At 33.0% G+C, this 23463-nt stretch overlaps 1 protein-coding gene across 1 annotated transcript; it reads left to right on the top strand.

The window, feature by feature from the left end:
- Nucleotides 1-23457, top strand: LOC117121339 (male-specific lethal 3 homolog). The gene is made up of 11 exons (XM_033266497.1): nt 1-224; nt 1625-1707; nt 5120-5215; nt 12784-12851; nt 14983-15035; nt 16707-16814; nt 18336-18499; nt 19030-19185; nt 19893-20479; nt 20672-20756; nt 21355-23457. The coding sequence occupies exons 1-11, from the start codon at nt 105-107 to the stop codon at nt 21428-21430; spliced, it is 1596 nt and encodes a 531-aa protein (XP_033122388.1). The 5' UTR covers nt 1-104; the 3' UTR covers nt 21431-23457.
- The last annotated feature ends 6 nt before the right edge of the window (nt 23458-23463 follow it).

The raw sequence follows: 23463 nt of genomic DNA, 5'->3' as shown, positions 1-23463 counted from the left end.
GGTGTCTCATGTGACACTGCATAGATTGTCGGATCTGGGAGCTAGCGAAGAAGAAAGCCCTGTGTATTCTTGAAAGTTGCACGATTTGACTGTTCCGCTTGAATATGGACGAACCTAGAGTAATCACAACTCGTGGCTTAAAACAAGCGAATTTTTCCGTAGGAGAGAAAATACTATGTTATGAGCCTGATGTTTCGAAAGCTAGAGTGCTTTATGATTCGAAAGTAAGTGATAACGAATAAACAAAACGTTCTGTCTAGGCTTGGTTGTTTTTATTTTTTGAGCAGTCGCCTTGTGGAGCCTTTTTGATTTTGAGTGAGTTGCAGAGTTGGAGACTCGTGCGGTTTGGCTAGGCCTACTGCTTATAAACGTGACGATCGACATCCGTCCTTAAATATTTAAGGTTTCACAAATAAAATTACTATTGTACGATCGATTGACGTACCTAGCAATGAATATAATCATGATATTACAAAAATCCGGAATCAGGTATTGAACAAGTTTTAAATTCAAATTTCTTTATCTTGAATCTTTGCACAAAAACTGAGGTTGAAGACCTTGAAGGTCAGGTCCCATGTGAGGAGAGAAGCCTTCACTAAATTAATGTTGAATTTGGTATGAAGGTTCACTCATGCAGTAAATTATCGGAGCAATAATTAAAGTACTGTGTTAATATATAAAAACTAATAATAATATTTTGATATTAAATTAAAAGTGTTTCACTTTTTATTACAGATTATTTTTGTATACTCTATTGTATCTTAATTTTCTTATTCTTTATTTGGCAAAAAAATAAGTACAATATATACAATCACTGTACACAATACTATTGTCAAATACAATAAACTGACTGAGAGGGTAAGGACATGAAGGCAAACTTAATCACTATAAAATTAATATAATTATGATAATACACATGGCTCACATTGAGTTTTTTACACAGGGTTTTTCCATACCAGGTACAACAAAAAATTACTAAAACTACTGTTAGTCCTTGAAAAAGCATTGTGTTGCTTATAAACTTTTTGGAATAATTGCGGGAGTCTCCCGTAAATCAGGATGGTCTCCCACAAGCGTCCACAAATCTTCCTGAAAAGATCCATCTTGCGCAAATTGATAGTATTTGCACGTTTTTACTAAGTTTTTTATCAGTTGTCTCGCAGAAATTGGGGACGATAGGTATCACCATGAGCATAAAATAGAATTAGGTGTGATAAGATTGAGAAAGCTCACTTAACTAGATCTCCTAAATGTGACTTCTTCCAGCTTGGTAACCCTGTTGTTGCAGAAATTTAAGAGGGTACAAAGAAATAGGGGACTATTCAAATGTTTTTGGCAAAGAAACTGTTATTTTAAAGGACATTGTTTTAACTGATATCATTTGAAAACTAACTTATTGAAATTTACAAAGTAAAGCAATTTATTTTTAAAGTTTATTACATTTATGTGGCACTTAGAATGTTCGTAATGTTCATTATTTATGTAATCTACATTTTTTTAATATAGAAAATTGATTGTACAATATTTGAATTTGGAATATTGTATTCTTTTTTGTTTCCATTGTTTATTTAATGATGTCAATGTATGTCTCATGTTTAAACTAACTTCTATCTCCTGTGTTTAGATACTGGATGTTGATTGGACGAGAGACGAGAAAGGGAAAAGAATTCCTGAATATCTTGTACACTTCAATGGTTGGAACTCCAGGTACAGTAACTAAACATTTTATTGCATTAATACAACATCGTCTCCTATAAACTGTAGCCATATTTACACTACTGTATTAATATATCTATCTTGATAGATGTTTTACATTAATGTATTGCATGGCATGGCTAATTTTGAGACCACTGACAACCAGGGCTGGAAAAAGTGTGTGACTCTTGGTTGGAGGCATCATGAATATCCCAGAGACATTTTTGTCGAAAAAATAAACTAACTGTTTGGCTATATAGTTTACATATATTACATACTGGTACTAGAGGCATTTTACCGACACAATTCATGGTCAGAGCAGAGCTGTAAAAAGTTAATTTTTTTGGCTTGGACGAAAGTCTGTCTTTGCTAAAAATATTGCTAGCAATTGAATATTGGTCTAGTTTTAATGTATTTTTTGCTAGCCCAGCCCTAAAATACTCAAGCTGTGGACCCAGGACCACCAATTTTTATAGCCCTGGTCAGAGGCACAAACATTTCTTTTTCCAGGCCTGCTGACAAGTAGTGATGTTTAAGCGGGAACATAATTTGCTATGTTGTTAGGTAACTTAGCTTATTCTATCAATGCATTTTATTGGTCGGCTTTAATCTTAATTAGAATTTTCTGGTTATTTTCATTATGGATTATGTTCATTCTTGAAAATGTTCTAATAAAAATGAAATGTAATTATCAATTATACAGTAGAGCCTCACAGTTCGAAAAGTTACAATTGACATGTCGACAAGGACGTGAAGGCCCGCCCACAAAGTCACGAAAACCTTAGACAATGGCGGCTAGACTTCCAGAGTTTGCGAAGATTTTCTTTGCTATCAACCCTCTTTAAGAAAGATAATTCAGGGTAGGCGGTATGCAAATGAATCATATATTCATAGTGTTAATCTATTTCATGGAACATGATGGGGAAATTGTAAAAGCCTCTGTATTTCGCTCCCAAAGGAAGAGGGAAAAGCCGCATTCAGTCAACCTTGTTGTCGGCAAAGGCCAAGTTACTGATGCGCACTGCTTGTGTAAATCTGGGTATTTACAAAGAACTTAAAGAACAGCACTTCTATTTATTATCTTTGGTATCTATAACCAAGCATAGACATCTAGGCCTAGGCTCACGTATGTTTCGCGTACCAGCTGTCTAAGGAAATTAAAATGTCCGAGATAAAGTTTTTGATCATGTGAGTAAATGACGCTCGCTGATTAGTCCGTTTATCTGTCAATCAAATCTCGTCGATGTTAATTACTATTCAGTGGATCGTTTTAGCCTACATCCTAAACAACATACATATCAATACAAGATGTTGAATTTTTAATTTATGTGGATAATTTACAAGATATGAGATTCCTTTTATTTTCAAATTATAAATCAAGGTAACAAGTGAAATGTTTTTTTTTCTGATGCTAAACAAACAAGTCAAAAATAGGTATTTAAATTAAATATTTTTAGATATTTTGTTGTCTCCATTTATTTTCAAATTGTTCCTTAGACAATAGACATTTATAAATATTTTTACTTAAAACAAAAATAGAGGATAAGTATGTGCACTTCGTTTAATAAACCCTAGTTACAGTAAATGAGAAATGAATAAATTTCAAGTTTTTTCTCTGATGATTAACAGTGTTAGAATAAATGTTCTGTGTGAAACAATGAAAATAAATGAGATAAAACCAATTTTTACTGTAAATATTTGAGTTAAGTAACAGTAGTTAAAGTCTACTTAGCTTGATGTTAAATGAAGTTAAGTGTTTTAAACTCAAACATATTGAGTTAATACATTGGACTATTTTTTTTTTTTTTGTGGCGAAGGGAAAAAATTTATTGTTTGGCTTCATTGCAATATGAAGTATTAACAGTTGTGCACTGTTTATAATAAAGATTTTCAGATGTGCATTAAACACTGTAAACAAACCCTACTCAAAGCCAGATCATACTTACATTTGTTCTCATTGGTCAATTACTCATCATGTTACCATAGAAACAAGTATGTAGTATTTTAATTGAGTATTTGTCACAGAGGTTCCCACACAAGGACTAACCTTACTGTAGAATCCAGGGCATCTGAAAAACAAACATTCACAGACTTAACATAAGATAAATATCATAATTATAAGGGATAAGTTATAATTGTAAAGATTAAGAGTCTAATACGCGATACTAAAATGTTAAACAGTATAACCGCTTTAAATGTTAACTTTGACCGAGCTATTCCTACCGAGATTATCATCACCTTTACGCAGGCAATTCAAACTTTGCTAAAAATTGTTGCCGTTTGATGCCTTGATTTTCACTGGCTGAGGGCGCTAATTGTTTATGATGTACTGTACGTAGGCTTTGATTCTAGGTCTATTCTACTGGGTCTATGAATAAAAATAGGCTCCCAGCGGTAGCGTGTGTTTATGCCCTATATTGCCTTACTGTATAGGCTGTCTCTTATACACATCTAGATGTGTATAAGAGACAGACAAAAATCCGGAATCAGGTATTGAACAAGTTTTAAATTCAAATTTCTTTATCTTGAATCTTTGCACAAAAACTGAGGTTGAAGACCTTGAAGGTCAGGTCCCATGTGAGGAGAGAAGCCTTCACTAAATTAATGTTGAATTTGGTATGAAGGTTCACTCATGCAGTAAATTATCGGAGCAATAATTAAAGTACTGTGTTAATATATAAAAACTAATAATAATATTTTGATATTAAATTAAAAGTGTTTCACTTTTTATTACAGATTATTTTTGTATACTCTATTGTATCTTAATTTTCTTATTCTTTATTTGGCAAAAAAAAAGTACAATATATACAATCACTGTACACAATACTATTGTCAAGGCCTATATTACTGCTAGTTTAACGAACGCCGTTTGTGTGAACACTTTGGAATTTTAATCCGTGGACTAGCTTACGCCTGGCGTAAGCCACGCCAGTCTTACGCCGTGTGTGTGAACACAGCCTAAGTATTATGTTTACTAATAAAGTATCCACATGGGGATTCGGATATCAGGAATGTGTGGTGTTATTTACTTTAGTGGCTTTTTAGTGAACTTTCTAGTACAGGTCTTATTCAATTTTATCTTTGACTCAATCCCATCATTCCTCCATACCGGATTTACTCGATCTTACAAGGTTAACTGCTAGACCATAACGTAATGTCTAGCCCCCGAAGGGACATACACAGAAATGAAAGATAGATTTATTGGAATTTTTGAACTATCTAATAATGTACTCAGTACATCAACATTATCAATCATCATCATCACACACATCCTCCTCCTTCTCCTCATAGCATCATTATCATTATCCCGGCCTCGTATCAATCATCAACCTCGCCAGTCACCATCGTCGTCAGTTGTTGCCGCCGTCGTCATCATTATATCAATTAAATTTAAATTAAAATGTTGGTATGTGTTTTTCTATAGCTGGGATCGATGGGCTCCTGAAGAATACGTACTTAAACATACAGAGGAGAATGTAGACCTACAACATCGACTGCAAGAAGATGCCAGAGAAAAATTGTAAGTTAAAAGTTCAATGGAATAATTAAGGCTGGGCAGTTGAAAAATTAAATTATTTCTTAATTTTTTTACATTCTCTACAACCACTCGCTGTTAAGCTGCGTAGTGTACAGGTAAGGCGAGACTTTTTTATACCTTGTTTAACGAACCCGCTGAATGCGAATATTGATGATTTTCGAATAAAAATAAAATTTTAGTTGTGGCCAATTAGCGCAATTGTATTTTCGGCCAATGGAAATTTCAGAAAAAAATAAATGCTTTTCTTTATTTTTATTACGTCCTCCTCTGCCTTAAAATCTCAAAAGATAAGATAGTATATTCCTTCCTAATTATATAAATTTAAAGCATTTAACCATCTCATTTTACATTCACCAATAAAATTTTATTTTTATTTTCTCTGTCTTGATGTTTTTGGCCAAACTATCTGCTAAATAAAGAAACAAAATTATATTTTTATTCCACCCTCCTCCAAAGATCTTTAAAAAAATAAGTATGCGAAACAAGGAACAAAAATAGGTTTGAAAAAAGCAATTAAATAATGATAATAATATTAGTGTAACTAGCATTATACCCGTGCTCAGCACGGTGTTGAATGAGTGGGGAAAGGTGGCAATGTATACTGTTGAATGTTATGGGAAATCAAGGAGGTTGTAAATGTTATGGTTAGCATGTTACTATTTTTCTAAAGGATGTCTTCGTAGATAATGTCTTTGTAGATGAGTGTTATTTTTAAATATTTAACTGTATTAAGAATACTCCAATTCAGCCAATGGCTGCTATTTTTAATTTTTGAGCAATAAAGATACCAAGAATATATCCGACCCTGTTGATCTTATGTGTTTACATAAATTTGAGGTGTTCATTGATGAAGGTGGCTAGCCTGGACCCAGCCGAAATTATTAGGCCTTGGCCTAGTTATAATATCATGCCTAATTGTGCCCAGGCATACGTTTATGTTTACCTGATCGATTTCTATAACATGCCATTTATTGCTGATATGTTTGAGGCATATAACACTACAGTAATATACTCAGTTTACTGTACAATGGATAAACCTCCATGTTTGTGTCGTTTAGAAGCAGATCAGGATCGAACATGCTGCTCATATTTTTGTTGACGTGAGGCATGCTCGGTGACGTAATGAAGTTGCGAATTATAGACTGTTTCGTTTACGGCCTGACTCGATAATTTTTTAATCTGAGCAGTGCAGTAAAGATTAAGAGATGGGATTTACCTATGTGACGTAGGTGACTTGTGAAACATGGCGAAACAGGTACACGATTTTTTGGTGGTTTTTTTTCCTTGTCGTCCAATATCCATCGTTGAAAAGTAGACTATCCTGTTTGTGACATACTGTAGAATCCCCAGTGTATGGAAGATGAGCACATTCTTGCAAGCGGTTTTAGAGGAGATACAGTAGGTGAAGTTACGCGGAGTTAATATAGATAATAATTCTGGATTTATATAGGGCCTCACATTGTCACAACCTCAAGATGCTTAACAACAACATAGAGAAGAAAAAAAAACCATACAAATGTACCTTTACTAATATTTTTGGATTTTACAGTAGTTTAGTTGAATTAAGTTTAACAATGGATAGCGTGTTTGAACGGCATATAACCGATTTTGGCTGTGCACTTTCAGGTGCAACACAAAAAGCGATTATCAGGTGAAATGTGACCTCCAGGTCGAACTACTGTAAAGCTAGCTCGTTCGTTGAGCACAGCCAAAAACATTTGCCTTCTTGCCGCACACCGTATCTTCCTCCTCAACTTGACCGGAATTCACGTGAAGTATATTGTCTTGTTGGTGAGAACAAACTACAGTATATAATTTGGAAAATGTTGTATAAACAAATGGTGACATAATTTCCGCTTCGTAAAAGCAAAAATGAAGTTGCAACAGGGGCAGGCTATCTGGCACTCATTAAAAAGCAGTAAAAAAAATTGATTATTTTGTGTTTTTCACTGTAGAAACATGCCCAAAAATCTCCTAAAGTAATTTACTCACCTTTGTAATTCTTAAGTATTTATACTTATTGTCAAACAAGCTTATGTTTATTTGGAGTCTTTGAACATGTTATGCTTAACCTGCGAGAAAAACATCCCCTATACTAAATATTGTAAAGTACATCTGTTTTTTCAGCTTAAAGAACAATAAACAAAAATAATGTAAAAGATGTGGTTTTTAAACAGGCATTTGTACCGTCTGACATTATAGGCTCCTAAAGACTTAACACTGTTGTGTTCGTGTCTGTACTAATTTTGACAGGTCAGATGTTGTTAATTTCTAAGTTGGAGAATGTTTCTGGAAAAATACATCTGCTATTCAATGTATAAAGTGCTAGTATTGTCATTTAAAAGTGCATTTGCCTTCAGCATTAGATGAATGCTGAATAATTTTCTTTTTATTGCCATCGTTGTCATCATCCTTTATTCCTTGTAAGGAATAAAAATTGTTAACAAGCATATGTACAATTGCAATAAATAATGTTATAATATAAATGATTTTAAATAATGAAATATTTAAAATCTTTTTCAGTTGTCATTACATCCACATATAAATCTATGTGTATTGTAGTAGATCTTCAAAATGCATTTATATAGTTTAATGCATGCATTGTCTTACAGAAATGATGATCAAGCATAATACAAAGACTTAGAGATAACTCTTGGTCCCTGGCAATTTGGTGCATCTTTATTCCGATTGGTTGGTTTCGGTTCACAATTACATCAGCTTCATTAATTTCAGAAGTCAGTGAACCCGCGTGTCATCTCATATTCTAGATTCAATTGCCTGTTAAAGTATTGATTTGGGACATTTTCATAGTCCTCGCTGTTGTAATTAATTTTGTAAATTCTCGGTTGTCCACCTCGCTGTTGTAATTGATATTGGTTATGACGAGCATAGCATAAACACAGAGAGTTTACTAAGATCTAGTTTTTATGACTTGGTATAACCTGTAGATATTTTATTTAGTTGATATCCATAAAGGCACTAGGATGTAGGCCATTAGTTTAATTATTGTAAGTCATGGTTAAGATTTCTGGCAAGGGCGTGTCTTATCTCATACCCTTCGGCATATCAGTTTTTTTCCATGCAGCCTGGTCTTGTACCACCAAACTTTTCCAAGTCGGTTTACAGTGCTACCTCCCTTTTAGTCCATCTTGCATCCCTTTTCTTTTTCTTCCTATTTAAAATTCAAAACGTTATTTAATCTAATTTCTTTTCAGAATATAGATTATTGCCAAGGATGTAGTTATGGTGGGTGGAGGTGGGCGGGACCAACCAGTCACCCAGTGTAAAGCTAATTCCATGGCATTCCACTCAATTTTATTAGCTCCCTTGCCCATCCTTAAAGTCCACTCACTGTTATTTACAGTTTACCGATGTTCTCACCCACCCTTCTTCAAATATCTATGACACATCTTTACTTTTTAACAATCTACAATCCTGAATACATAACAATGAATGCATACACAAACAAAATACAAAAAATGAGCAGATCAGTGACAACCCATACTGGATGACCAAATCTCTGAAGGCTGATAAAGGTACAAGTCAAAATCAAGAAAAACATTTCAAATACTTGCTCTCACAATAAAATATAATAATATTTCACACACTTGAAGATTGACACAAGTGGTAGTACTATATGACCTCATGACAAAAGTATTTGGTAATAACAAGCATCATTCAACATTAGCTGAGTTAGGCTAGACTTCTTCAAAACATCATGCTGAGTATACGTGGTCAATAGCCACATAGCACATGAGAAAAAGCCATATACCTTCATGAGAGAATGTACAAGGATCTGCATTAACATGATGATTATTTGGTATGGAGCCTCAAAACCACAGGGATGAACATGAATGAAAAAAAAATATTCTATTAAAAAGTTGTATATAAAATTCAAACCAGAACCAGCCAGCATTGCTTAATGATGGCTTATAGCTAGAGTAATTAAAATGTTGAAATTTACAATAATATATGTTATTATTTAAAAGTCTGACTACCTGGTTATTAAATGCGAACTAAAAACCACAGGGATGAAAATGAATGAAAAAAAAATATATATTAAAAATTTGATGTTTATTAAAATTCAAACCAGAACCAGCCAGCATTGTTTACTGATGGCATAGCGAGAGTAATTAAAATGTTGAAAGATGGAATCTTATTATTCAAAATTTACAATAATATATGATATTATTTTGAGTTCTGACGTGACTACCTGGTTATTAAATGCGAAAAGAGTTTTAGGAATTACAAAAGAATTCTTAGGCCATCCAAAAAAGAAACAACACTAAAAGAATTCTCTATTTATAGTAGAATAATTGTCATCATATTTTTAACTTACTTACAATGCAACCTTATCAATAAGTAATCATTAAAATGAAAATGCAATAAATGCTAATCAAGTTGTATAATTTACGCAAATTTAACCGTAGCAACGAATTAGAGACCTGATAAAGGAACAAATTACAGTACTTCAAAATCAACTAGAATTCATTTTCTCTCAAAATTGAGAATTATGACGTATGACATCAGCTTGTGAAAGAAGAACCTTTAAGGTCAGTACTTCGCAGCTAAATGTAACCTGGTTGTAGCTGAACCAGCTTTTCATATTACAGTACAAGTTACTAATTGTGGCGAACATTTATTGAAGCTACCTTTCAACAAATGAGTAGAGATTGTATACCGTATTCGTAAATCGTAATTATAACCAATATTTCCTGGAATTAATTTAAATCGGTGTACAGAGAGCATGATATTTTTGTACACAAATCACAGATGGTTTAATATTTATAAACCTGATTTGATCGTTAAAGTTAATGAAATTTACATATTTGTTGATAACTTTTGTAAATTTTGTTTTGTATACAATTCATTGCTTTTTACCTAAAGAGTCCACAAATGTGGCAAAGACAAGCTAAACCAGTCACTCGTCGCAAATTGTGTTTCAGAGAAAATAGCAAAAACATGCTAGAATATAAAATTTTTAAAAATCTATTTTATTTCACTAAACTAAAGTTTATGACGTATCTATACATCATGCTGTGCTGTTATTTTTCCCAATTACAATGTTAAAACAACACTTTTTAATGATTTTGTAATAGTTTCTGCATTTGAAATGCCTGAAATCATAACCTTTGAAGGCTGATTTCTAATATTGTTCTTTAAACAGCTGTATGCTTAAATGCTTGTAACTTCATAAGGAAATGTCAGATTTTAATGATTTTTTTACCATTTTATTTCTCCTATTTTACACTTTAACCCTGTATTAATAACTCAAAATCGATTTTTGCGACAAGTGATTGGTTTGGCTTGTCTTTGCCACAAATACTTAAATGCCTAGAGAAATGTTTCTGTGTCTTGTCTTGGGCCATGAATATTATCTTATAGTCTCCAGCATCAAATGTTATCTGTACACTATAAGTAACCCAACAGAAGACAAATGGCTATAAATGCCTTGTTGTGTGTAAATAATTTTTCAGTAAATTATAAAACAATGTTTTGTAATATTATTTTAAGTATTTAGTGAAAGGGCCAAAATTAATTTTCCTTTTGCAAAGTGCATTTTAAATTTTGTAAAGTGACATCTAAAAATTGTTTTTTTATTTCTTGACAATAGAAAACAGGCTCCTTTAGATTCATGTCACTCAGTTGGTTAATTACAAGAAGTCACATGGGATTAAATAATGGTTGTATTTAATGAAAACAGAGTACATTGCATGGCTAACATTACTTTTCCTGTAAACATTTTGTTCATTCGCTGATTTCTCTGTGCAGTTTCTGTCAGTGAACTGCATCGGTGTTGGAAAAGTAACACAATCTAAGTTCAGTTGCACGCTATCTGACATTTTTAACCCTACAAGTGCAGATGCTCTTTGTAGCAAAAGATCTTTGTATGTTGCATAAAATAAGTAAATTGATAATGTTGGGGAACAATGTTTTATGAGATGAAAGATGAAACGCTCCATTCAAGCCTCTTATACATTCTGTTTATCGTGCGGCCATAAAAATATTCAATCTCACCACTCAGGAATATTCATTAGTTGCATTATTTCACATCTAACATTTAGTTTTAGCTCTGCACATGGACGATTTATGGAATGGGTTGGTGCCCTTGTATTGAGTTTCATTATGTCACTACTGCAAATATAAATAATATTAATGAAAGGAAAAATATAATATTATAGTACAGTACCCCCAAGTATGTTTGCATATTATAAAAGATATAAACAATTTTCTTTGAAATATACTGTACCTTCAATATTAACTAAGTTCAATCCACGTAGTTCGACTGGTAGGGGAATTATTTATTTTGTTTAACATTAATCCCATTGTTTTTTTGTGGTCACAATGTAGGCCTACACACATTTTATAATAATCATAAGCTGTGAGTAAACCAAAGAATCATGCTTACTGACTGTTCTAAGAATATTCCCCAACCATGGGTCACATGATCTGCATTCTGTACAAAGAGCAGAATGGCTATTCTTTTCCAAGCCGCAATACTGATTCTGTAGATGATTAATGCTGTTAGCTGTAGGTTCAACGAACCCATCTGTAACCACAGACATACTAAAAGGCACTTGGTCCAGCTTCTGACTTGCCTGTGGTTTCACCTTTGTCGGATGTAGACTGTAGAATGTTGGGGTCATTGGCTTAGTCAATTGAGTTCTGTGACTGGATAATACTGTTTGGAGAATGTTCACTCCAAAGTATTAAAGCTTTAACATCAACTTAGTCATTGTACACGTAATTGTAAGAGGGTGCTTAGGTTTCAGTCATTTCGTAACTGTTGATGTTGAATGTTGTAAGATCATTGTCATCTTGAAAGTGAAGGTAAGGTTGTTGGTCTTATATAGTAATGGCATCATCTAATTTAAATATCGCAATATGTATGAATTTTTGTATATAATAATAAATAATTTAAAATTGAATTTTTAAGTATAAATAAACCTATATTTTTTTAAATTTTGTAATTTGATCTTTGTAAATTTGAATCCCTAACTCAGCCAGTGGCTGCCAAGGATTCAATGTTGTACTGCTCTTGTTTTTGTACTGTTTTCAATAAAGATACTGATATATAATTAATAAATATTTTTAATCTTATGTCAGTTAATTTTATCAACAATTGACAGTTTTCACCTTTTTTGCATGTTGGTTTGATTTTGATGCATTTTTTAAATACACTGTTGATTTTGCTGTTTATAATATGTATATATAATTTTATGCAATTGATGAAAAATGTTGTTGATATTGATAACGTTTAATAGAAAGTAATTGGTTATGGTGTTTTTCTATTTCCTTTATTGTCTACATTTTGTAACTTAGTGTGTCTTCAAGTAATTGCATTTTCTAAGCTTCCGCATTTCTGTTTCGTTAATTTTTTTGTTAACTATATTTATGATGCAGTCCAACCATCATAATAATGTTTGTTATTTTAGTATACAAAGCAATATATTTTCTGGTAATTTAATTTATATAATCTTATTGAAGACTTCATTAAACAGATAAAAATGTCTTTGTATGTAAATAGTGAAATGTTTGTGTCTTTGTAGGAAAAAGAAGAAAAAACCATCACTTAAGGAAAAGGTGGACGCAGCAAGTGGTCCAGCGGAAGAAGAGGGTTAGTTATTCTTTTTAGTCAATAAAATACTGTGACAATTGTATTTCCACTGTTAAAAGCTGGTTCAAACTACTACTTTACATTTGTAATAACAAAATCATTTATACTTAACTTTTTTAATACTGCAGTATACAGAATGCCATAAGTCTTAAAGGGTCATTGTACTGTAAACTTGTGTTAATTTTGTAATATGGCTGAGATTCCTCATGATTACCATGTAAAGTGTTGAAATATTGATTGCAAATTCTATTTAAATTTGGAGTCTGTTTTATCTTATCTTAGATAATTCAGTAGACGTCCTGTTTGACGTTTCCTGTTTGTCAAGATACTCTGCATTTCCAATTCGTTTATTTATTCATCCATGCGAAAAAAAAAAATTATTGACAAACAATGAAATAATAAAACCAATATACCTGTCCTGAATTTTTTTTTAAAGAGGAAAGGATGAGTCCCCCTGTTTTTCCTTGTAAGAATACACAAGCTGTTCAATGTCTAGAGGGCTACGACTCTTGGAAGTCCTAGGTCTGCATTCTCGGTATTAACAGGCTCAGAGTATAGAACACGTGTGTGATGCTGTTTTTTGTCTGGCCACAAAAACAACAGCTGACTGTGCCACAACAGAGAAACAACACAGAGAAACAGACCCATGGAATGGTCAATTTCAAATGCCACCTTATTTTTATCCTTGATCTTAATTATATAATTATATTTAAATGAATATCTAATTATAATATATATGTTGTGCACACTAGTCCAATACTATATTTTTTGTGTTGGACAATAGAAAAAAAAATTAAGATTTATTTTTTCCATGTTTAGAATGAGCTTCCACTAACCATTACATTAAAAAGGTAGTGTGGAAATAATCATGTTCATACAAACAGTGTAATACCCTATTCAAACTAGCATTGTGATCGGTTGCAATTGCGATTGGGTGCTACAATTTTATTACTCCCGATTACTATATTACTTTATTACTCCACGGTGAGACCTAGGCCTAGTAGTACTGTTTGACCTCCCGTTCCAATATAAAGTGTGATTTGGCCTGAATGCGCTCGTTGATTGTGATCAGGAGTAATCAGTTTTTGAATTACCACCGATTACATCGCAACCGATCGCAACAGAGTGTAGTTTAAATAAGGTAAAAGTAATCCTCTAAAACGTTCAAAAACACCTATGTTGAGTGTCATCCTCTCTTGATTACAGACACAAAATTTTTGGAAGTGGCTCTCTTGACATTTAACAGCTTAGAATTGTCAGATATCTAGCACTTTGACAGGTGTAAACACACACAGATACTAGTTGATTACTCAGATGTTTGGATCTCTGCATGACTTGACTTTTGAAAAGGGTTACAGCCCAAAAATTAAGATGAGAAAGCTAGAAATAATACTTTTTTTTTTTGCCCTAACTAATTTGTATAGTATATTATAAAATTAATTAATTATTGAAACACCTAAAATGTGAGATGGGAAAGTGAGAAATAATTATTTTGTGCCGTAGCTAATTTGTATAGTATATTATAAAATTAAATCTTTGTTCTTAAAATGAAAGCTGTAGTTCGAAAAATACGACAGAGCTAACATAACTTCTAATGGCTATCAGATACATTTTTGTCTCAATTTAAAAATACATATACCTATAGAATTTTGCTTTTGATGTTATAACCTAATTAAAGATTTTACTTTTAATAAAATATATTTTTAGAAATTCATCTGTTTTTCCAATTAATATATATGAAACTTCAAAAACAGATTTGGCATACAGTTTGGTATGTGCAACATTTGTTTTTATACTTTCTGGTCCACGGAGGTAACTATAATTAGCTCAATGAACTTCGGCATTTGCATAGTGTGCTCAAAATTATATAGCTGAACCGTAATTTTTATGGAAGTGAACCTAGCGGTTATACATTCCTACCTTTGTATTTGATATCACAGACTGCATGTGTGATGGACTAGGAAACACAGTACAGTAGTGCAAATATTACTCAGTGTTTTGTTTGGATTGGGTGTTTGTTCAGAGTGTTCTTTGAACATCAAATTATGTCAGTAGTATGTTTACATCAAATGTTGTCAATTTATTTTTACCTTAAAATGTTAATATGTTGTTTAAATATTTTGCAATACAGAAAGTAACATGGAGACAGATTATACCAGTTCTGTGAGTGATGAAGATAGCAATGTAAGTAATCCAAATTGTGCATCATTAGTAATCAACTAAGATTTAGTTTGTTTTCTAGGACTTTCCCTACAATTATTTTACACATATTATTCAGCAAAAATTGTTTGATAATATATGCTAACAACTGCTTGTTGGTGGTCTCAATTATGTGGGGTGTGGTACGGTGGTTTTGGTTTTGTTTCTTTTAGTTTTCTCTGTTACTAGATATTTTATTTTCCTACAAGCTAACAGCATATAGAATCATTGTATTTATGCCCTATACATTTCACCAACCATTAACATAAAAAATATAACAAGTTTATTTGCACCATCATTCTTACACATAATAAAAAATGTGAAGTTAGTTTATGAAGCGCAGCTTATTTCTCTATTGTATGATTAGTTTTAATATATTTATTCAGGTGATACAAATTGTTGACATAAAGTGAGGGATACAGACCTGTAGACCTATTATATGAACCCTGTCTTTTCAATCAAGTCAATTAAGAAAGATTTTGTTCTTTACTATAAACTTTAATGTGGAGTAATAATAGATTGAACGTTAGCAATGTTAGAGAGTCTTCCGAGCTACAGTATGTCTGTACATTGTTTAATCATTGAGAGTACTATTTATGGCTCCATGGTTTAATTTCACATTAATAGTTAATTGAGAAAATTGAAGAATGAATAATTTAAATAGGGAGTCAGCAACCGCTAAGGATAGTGATTAGTGTGTTTATAGTGACAGGGATGAATTATGTATTTTTATAGTACATCTAACTGATGTTAGATAACGATAATTGTTCTGAAAATATAAACTAAAAGGATTAAAATGAATTTCTTTCTATTTATTTCACATATTTAAAGGTAAAGGTGATTGTTTTTACTGCTGTGTACATTAAAATACAGTAGAGGGGGAAACACGTTTGGGACCAAAAAAGTGTCCCCTTAATAGGGGTGTCCCCTAAATAGTGGTTGGGCCTAGTGTTAAAAGATATATTTTCATCTGATTCATGGCCAAAGAATTGTCCTTATGGCGAAACTTTTTTATACCTTGTTTCACAAACCCGCTGCCAGCCCATAATGATGATTTCGAATAATAATAATGTTTTATTTTTGGCCAAATTTTTTTTTTTTAAATATAAGTTTTTCTTATTTTTATTACACCCGCCGCTGCCTTGAAATTGCCAAATATGTCTTCCTAATTATATATATTTAAAGCATTTAACCATCCCATTACTACACTGTTATTTTTATTTTCTCCTCCGTCTAGATGTTTTTGGGAAGACCATTTGCTAAGTAAAAAACAAGATTTTAATTTTTTTTTTTCCCACCCATTTCTGACGATCTTTAAAAAATAAGTTCACGAAACAAGGTATCAAAAAAATCTCGCCTAATAGGAGTGTCCCAAAGGAGGGGTTCTACTTCAGTGGCTTTCAATTGAAAATAAAAATTTTAAAAAAATGTTTTCCTCACTGATTAAACAAACACATTATAATACCTGCATTATTTATCTTAAATTGGACAGTAATAAATTTAATTGTGGTGTAAAGGTCTGTAAATTTGTGAACACATTTAATCCTCTGTTTGGAAGTTAATATCATATTCTACTTTTTATAAGCAATTCAATGACTTAATTGGATTTTATAGGGTTTCCCCATATTTCATCTATTGATTGTATTTTAATCACAGGACTCAAGTAGTGATGATGAAGAGGAGACAGAAGTGCCAATTATCATTCCTGCTGCTCTCATATCGAAGCTTGAGGAGGATTGTTACACAATCAACTGTAAACATAAGGTAACGTATGCATTTTCTCAGAATGGTTGTATACAATCAGGAGGTCAGAGGTTAGAATGTTCGCTGTATTTCACCTACAAGTGTCTTTAAGCAATACATTTTACCTACGTTTACAGTATCTCTCTCTACCCAGGAGTATTAATCGGTACCTGGTAGGGTGTTGTGGTATTGACTACAGTAGGTATACTCCCAAAGGAGTGAAAATGTTGAAATTTTAAAGGCCATTTCAGGCAGCATCGTATGACGCATCTCGACACGATTTGTTAAAAGCTGGCACGATAGGTTTGCATGTGGGAAGTCACTTCGTAGAATATTAAACATGTTTAATATTTTCACGACAACCTGAAGACTGTCCCTTATGATAAATAGCGTTGTACGACGCTGTCTGAGTTGGCCTTTACCATTTTGCCAATAACCAGTTGTACAAGTAACAGCATCACCAGGACCTTGTATCTATGGGTAAAGTGTAAGTGGTAATTAATTTTCGCTGTTGGTCTTGGAATAAATAAATAAATGTGTTTTATAAAGATATACTATAGATTTTTATATAAAATAAGCCTGCATAAGTGTGTACAAAAATCGAGGGAGCTGATAAAAAGATTTGCATTTTTATTAGAGGAGTCATCATCAAGTGCTGGCAAACAGACCATTTGTGCTTGTTCCTCTACTTGGTTGTTTTATAGGATATTTTATGGTTTGGTTAAACTGATGGCGCTGTTATCAAGCACATAGAGAAAGTTTGTAATTTAATGTGCTCCACGAATCCTCCTCATCGATTACTCGTACCATCAGATTTTCAATATGTATAAACAGTGTTCCATCTTCCTGCATATCCCGAGAATCCTGTCTCAGGATGTATATACTAAACAATGTTCCATAAACAATGTTCATGTCAGTCCTTCAATCATAGTGTTATACAATACTTTTTTGTAAGTATAACAGATTTGACCCATCCCTTTTCCATTCCCAAACTCAAAATAATTTAAAAAGTCTTCCATCTTCCTCTCCAGCACTCTCTTCTCTCAAGCAAATGTTAATAGTAATGGCTATGTTTTTGTAGGATTCACACATATAGACTGCGTTTGTTAACTAAGACTTCAAAGAAACAAATATAAAACCAAAAACTGTTTTAAAACAAGCTGAAGCAAAATGTACGTTTCACATGGGAATGGACATTAAATTAGCATAGATGTATTTTTTTTTTTTTTACAAATATAAATAACAACTAAAGATGTTTCTATTTAATTGAATTAATTTTTACTTATGTTGAATGGTACATGTCATTTAAGGCATAATGTTTAATTTTTTTTTAAATAATAATTAAGAAAAACATTAATTTTCATTGAGTGGAATTAAAAAAAAAATAAGATAAAATAAATTCAATTACTGTATTATATTTTCCAATTAAAAAAGTACAAGTATAGTACATTTTAATATTTTTATCAATGACATGACTATCACCAGATTGACCCACAGAATTTAATTTTACTTTATTAATGTTTTTTTTTTTTTTTTCTTTAGCTTGTGAAGCTTCCATGCACACCAACAGTTTTAACAATCCTGGAGGATTATATCAAATACTTTGCTGTGTCAATAGACAAACAAGCTAAGTCCGTGCCGGCCACATACTTAACTTCAGCAGGAACGCAGAAGGAGATCCCTCAGCCACCAGCTCCAACTAATAAGTAAGCTTCTCAGATTCTGTTTGTTATTGTCATTCAAAGTGATATATGTAGAATACATCAATTGAAAGATGTACAATCATTCATGAGGTAAAAACAATTGAAATTCCACATTTGAATTGCTTAAATTGTATACTTAATTAAGTTATTAACTTTAAATTAAAAATTTTAATTATAAATAAGAATTCCTCCATCAATTTTCGGACAGTTAAATAATAACTTTCTTGTATTCTTTTGCATAGATCCTTAAATTGTCTTGTAATCAATTTAAGGATTTTTGTAGTAAAATATCTAAATCAGTGAAAACTACTTTTTTTTTTGTTTCTCATTAGAAGCTAATGAGGTATTTTCCTGTATTTTTTAACTAATAGTACATCTTGAAGTGTTTCCATGGTTTGAAAATATCGGATCACAATAAACTAACTTTATCAATATGTCAGTACTGAAAGTTGTCAAAGCATGTTGTTTGTCTATTTTTGTAAAATTCTACACATTTTTTGTCTTATGCCATGTACATTTTTCCTCCTTTTTAGCTTGAAACTATGTAAAGAAGTAATGGATGGTTTACGGATCATGTTTGACTTCATGTTACCAGCATGCTTACTCTACTTACCGGAGAAGAAACAGTATGAGGTGTTAGTTGCCAAGAAGAAGGTCACAACTCAAGACGCCAAATCCGATGAGAATGGGTAAATTTCGCTAATTGTTGAACGTATATATGTTTAGTTTTTCACTTTCATAGCTATGAGTAAGGAGACACTCTGTTAACAACCTAGATTGCATGTGTAGGTGACTTCTATGTCGTGTTAATATAACTTATTAACTGGCCAATCAGAATGTGTTATTCCATAGGTGGGAGGTATGAATATGCACATGTCCTAAAAAATACACAAGTTTATGACCATGTTTCCCTAGGAAAGGCTGTCGTTTGGGGGACAGTATCAGGGGTATTGAAAGGGTAGGCATAGTGGAATGGTCAATTGTCTGGAATTGGGTCTGTTACTTCAGTCCCAGGTGCTTAACTGGCACACAGGGTCCCAAGTTGGAAGATCTGTTTAAATGAGCTTCCTTAACAATATTTAATTTTATTTCGCTGCCGAAGATGATACTCATCATCACTGTCTTCTGTGAGACAATAGATAATAATGTAGTAAAAATATGCAAGTATTGTGAATTTGCAGGAGATGGGTTATTTTCCGGGAGATGCTTGTGAGAGGCCGTCCCGATTTCCCGAAGACTGGGGGCCAATTAGCAGCCGCAACCTTAGGCATCATATATCAGAGTTATCTACCGAATATGACTATCTCTTTCTGTGACTTCAGTCTATTGTTCAATTGTTTTTTGTACTATTATTTGTTGCACTAATAAACAATAATTCATTGTTTATTATATTTAGAGCTCCAGCAGTTAAAGGTCGTAAAAGAAGCCGGAAGTCATCATCTGGTAGTATATCTCCACCAGTTCTTGAGCCTCAGGTAGCAGCCTCCTTCGACATCCAAAAACCAGAGGAAACGGAGACAACACGGCGCATTACACGCAGACTATCCAGCAGCGGAGGTTTAGGAACTTCTGCAGCTGCACATTCAGAAGGAAAGAAAAAGAGCACAGAATCTAGCACTGCTGCAAACAGTTCCGCAGCACGGTTATCATCCTCCGTGGATCACAGTCCTCAAAAGAAAGGCAGGCAAAGCCTTCGACATTCCTCAAGGCTAGCCCTACAGACATCTTGCCCTCCAGATATCAGTCAGGATAAAGAAACCCCAATCTCGCATCCTTCAGCAGCTGAGCCTATTAAGTCCGAAAAGCTTGAGGCTAAGCAAACTCTGTCATCCTCAGCTTCTTCCAGAGATAAGAAGGACTTTGGAGATGCTAAGCAGATTCTGCAAGCTGCATGTTTCATGCTAGTACCTGAAAATGCCAGCCTTGATGGGCATGTTCTGCCTTCCAAGATGTATGGGATGCACCATCTCCTGCGCTTATTTGGTAAGTTCTCATTTCAGTGCACATCTTATACCCTACCACATCTGAGTTTTCTGAAGAGTGGAAACTCTCTTTTTTTTTTTGCATTGTAAGTGTTTTTACCATTTTTTGAAGGTGACTTTTCTCATTTTCTTTTAAACTCCTTTTGTCAAACTTAAAAAAAAAAAACATTTTTGTTTGATTTGCCATTTACAGTAAAACTACCAGAGTTATTAGGAAAGATGGAAATTCCACCCAAAAAGCTGAAGCCATTACAGAAACACCTGAACGTCTTCCTAAGGTAAATTACTAACTTGATGCGTGTTTTTAAAAAAATAAATTTGAAAAAAAATTCAAAGAAGATGTACAGATTACACAAAATTCAGAAAGCGTGTAATGTACCGTACATACTCGGCAAGGATAAGACAAGGATTAAAATAGCAAATTACGATCGAAATATATGGAATTGTCTTATACGTGCGACATACAAATATTAAATTTCTGAAATCATGTTTGTGTTATGTGCAGATCATCCGTAACATGTGAATTTACTACTGCATTTAAGCTACTAAATGTTAGTATGAATGAACGCAGTTTTAAATACTGGGAAATAAGATTTTGATGAACATTCCAAAACCAAGAAAATTGTATTATTTAAGATTAGCCCTACATTTGGCTTCGTTCTTAGCCAGCTAGAGACCATAAAGAGCAGCAAAAAGTATGAATCTCCAACGATGAAACAGAGGGTTTTCTTGTACGTTCAACGCACAAAAATCATCCAAAAATCTTCTCGCACTTTGGGGTCGTGTTATACGCATGTCGCCTTATATTCGAGTATATACGGTATGTATGTATCTAGAATAATAAATATATCTCCTCTTTTTTTTTTTTTTTTATAGATACTTAGCGTCTCCCAAGGGCATCAACGAGCTGTTTAATAGCGACTCTTATGTGGACTGGGCCGCCGGGTTCTAGTTGTCAACTTTAGTGCCAAAGCAGTTCACCATATATGACATCGTCAGCTCTATGATACCGCCATAATTTAAATGTTTATTTATCTTGTGACTACCATTCTTGGAACAATTTTCTGTGTGGCCAAAGTTGTTTTTTTTTTTATCATAATATTATGATATGATATTATTTGCATCCAACTGCAACAAACAAGATGCAATTCCAATCCATTGTGAGGCTTATCGATTTGGACCCAGGAACTTGTGGTTGAAAGCCAGTAATCTAGTAAGCCACATTGTCAGCTATCAGTTTATACCACATGATGCAATCAATAAGTACTGTTAGAAGTAATGGTCTGCAATGGTCTCATGTAGCATCTGTATAAGAGTGTTATATGAAATATATTCATTGGAACTTGTTGCAGGCATTTACAAGACACGAACAATTGCTCAATTTCACTGCGTGAACTTCATTGGCTGCCAATCAGGCAACGTATTGCATTTAAATTACTTGTTCTGACCTTTGAAGCTCTCCATCTGAACGAACCTTCATATTTACGTTCAATGATTTCCTGATATACTCCATCTCGCCGTCTCCGATCATCCTCTCAAATCCTTCTTTCTGTCTCCAAATGCCGTACCAAAACCTACGGTCAATGTTCTTTTACTTTTGCTTCTGCCTATTTCTGGAACCAACTTCCAAATTACATAACTTCTTCCAACTTTATTTATTTATTTTTATTAAGTCACAGCTTAAGACCTATTTGTTTTCCGGTGGCTTTTCATGTGCGTTGCGCCTTTTATCTTGTTTGGAATTGGCGCCATATAAATTCGAGATATTATTATTAATTTATTTCTTTTTTATTTTGTCTGTAAAATAATAAACATTATAGAGCTATATTTGCTCTCTGGGTAATTGATTTATTGATGATTGTACACCTATGATTTCTACAACTCATGGTAGTTCTACCATTTTTTGTGCCAATTATTTATTCAAATCTATGATTAGTATAAAACACAAGGGATGGTTTACTCAAGATATGCTGTCTATATTGAGGGAAAACATATTAAAGAAAGTACAACATTGTGATTTGCTTAGTAAATCTAAGCCAGTTTCATGTGAGAATTACATTACATACATTAAAATGTTCTTAAATTAACAGACAAAAATACCGTTCTTATAAATTAACAATTTTTTCTGTATATTTAACTTGTGGTGTATGTGCTTGCTAGACTGTAAGTGTCTTGAGAGCCAGTGTTCTCTGCTAATAAATGGCTTGCTCAATTGAATTGTAAACACTTGACAACTGGTACTGGCTCTGTCCCTGTGCAGACTATTAAATATCGTGTGACAAAAACCTGTGACATGCCTGAATATGGTCATGATTACATCACATCATGTCCATATATAGGCACATCATGACTATCTTTGAAGTTTGAGTCTGGATTGAGCTTTGTATTCTGTTGCATGGACCCTTAAATTGGGTGGATGAGTTTTTTTCACATTTTGCTATAGACAGCATATCCTTAATGTAATCTTTTTTCAGTTAGTCTTGTTATTTATTAATCCATCAGTGTATTTCTTCACTGCAATCTTTAATTTGTATAAGCCTTGAGCATATCACAATTTAAGAAGTTAAAATTTATTTATTTGGAATGGTGGTCTGAAATGAGTTCCTCCTTAGGTGATTGTTGGCCTCTGGTGTTTGCTACAGTTTGTATCATGTTGCTTGGAGACAGCATGTAAAAACACCAATCAGAAGGCTGATTGCAAGGCAGCTAGAAAATGGCTTCAGATCGAAGATATTTGAATATTTGACAGAATTGTTTAATTAGTGACCAATAGTGTATTTTTTTTAATAGAGTAATTTAGAGTTTTATTCAAATAAAAATTGAAATGCGAGTTCTTGCTGAAATTGGAAAAAATAACTTTAATGAATGATTCATGTAGGGTTGATATGTAGAATACAAATTGTAATGTAAATAATTAGTAATGTGAATTTGCCTCACTCGGGATGTGTTAGAATATACTCTTGCTTTGGTTCAGGGTTTACTAAA

Source organism: Anneissia japonica, unplaced genomic scaffold, assembly GCF_011630105.1.
Source record: "Anneissia japonica isolate Jap-2015-1 unplaced genomic scaffold, ASM1163010v1 scaffold21_len1647178_cov195, whole genome shotgun sequence".
NCBI lineage: Eukaryota > Metazoa > Echinodermata > Crinoidea > Comatulida > Comatulidae > Anneissia > Anneissia japonica.
The sequence above is the reverse complement of the archived record's forward strand: the minus strand, read 5'-3'. Positions and strand labels throughout refer to the sequence as shown.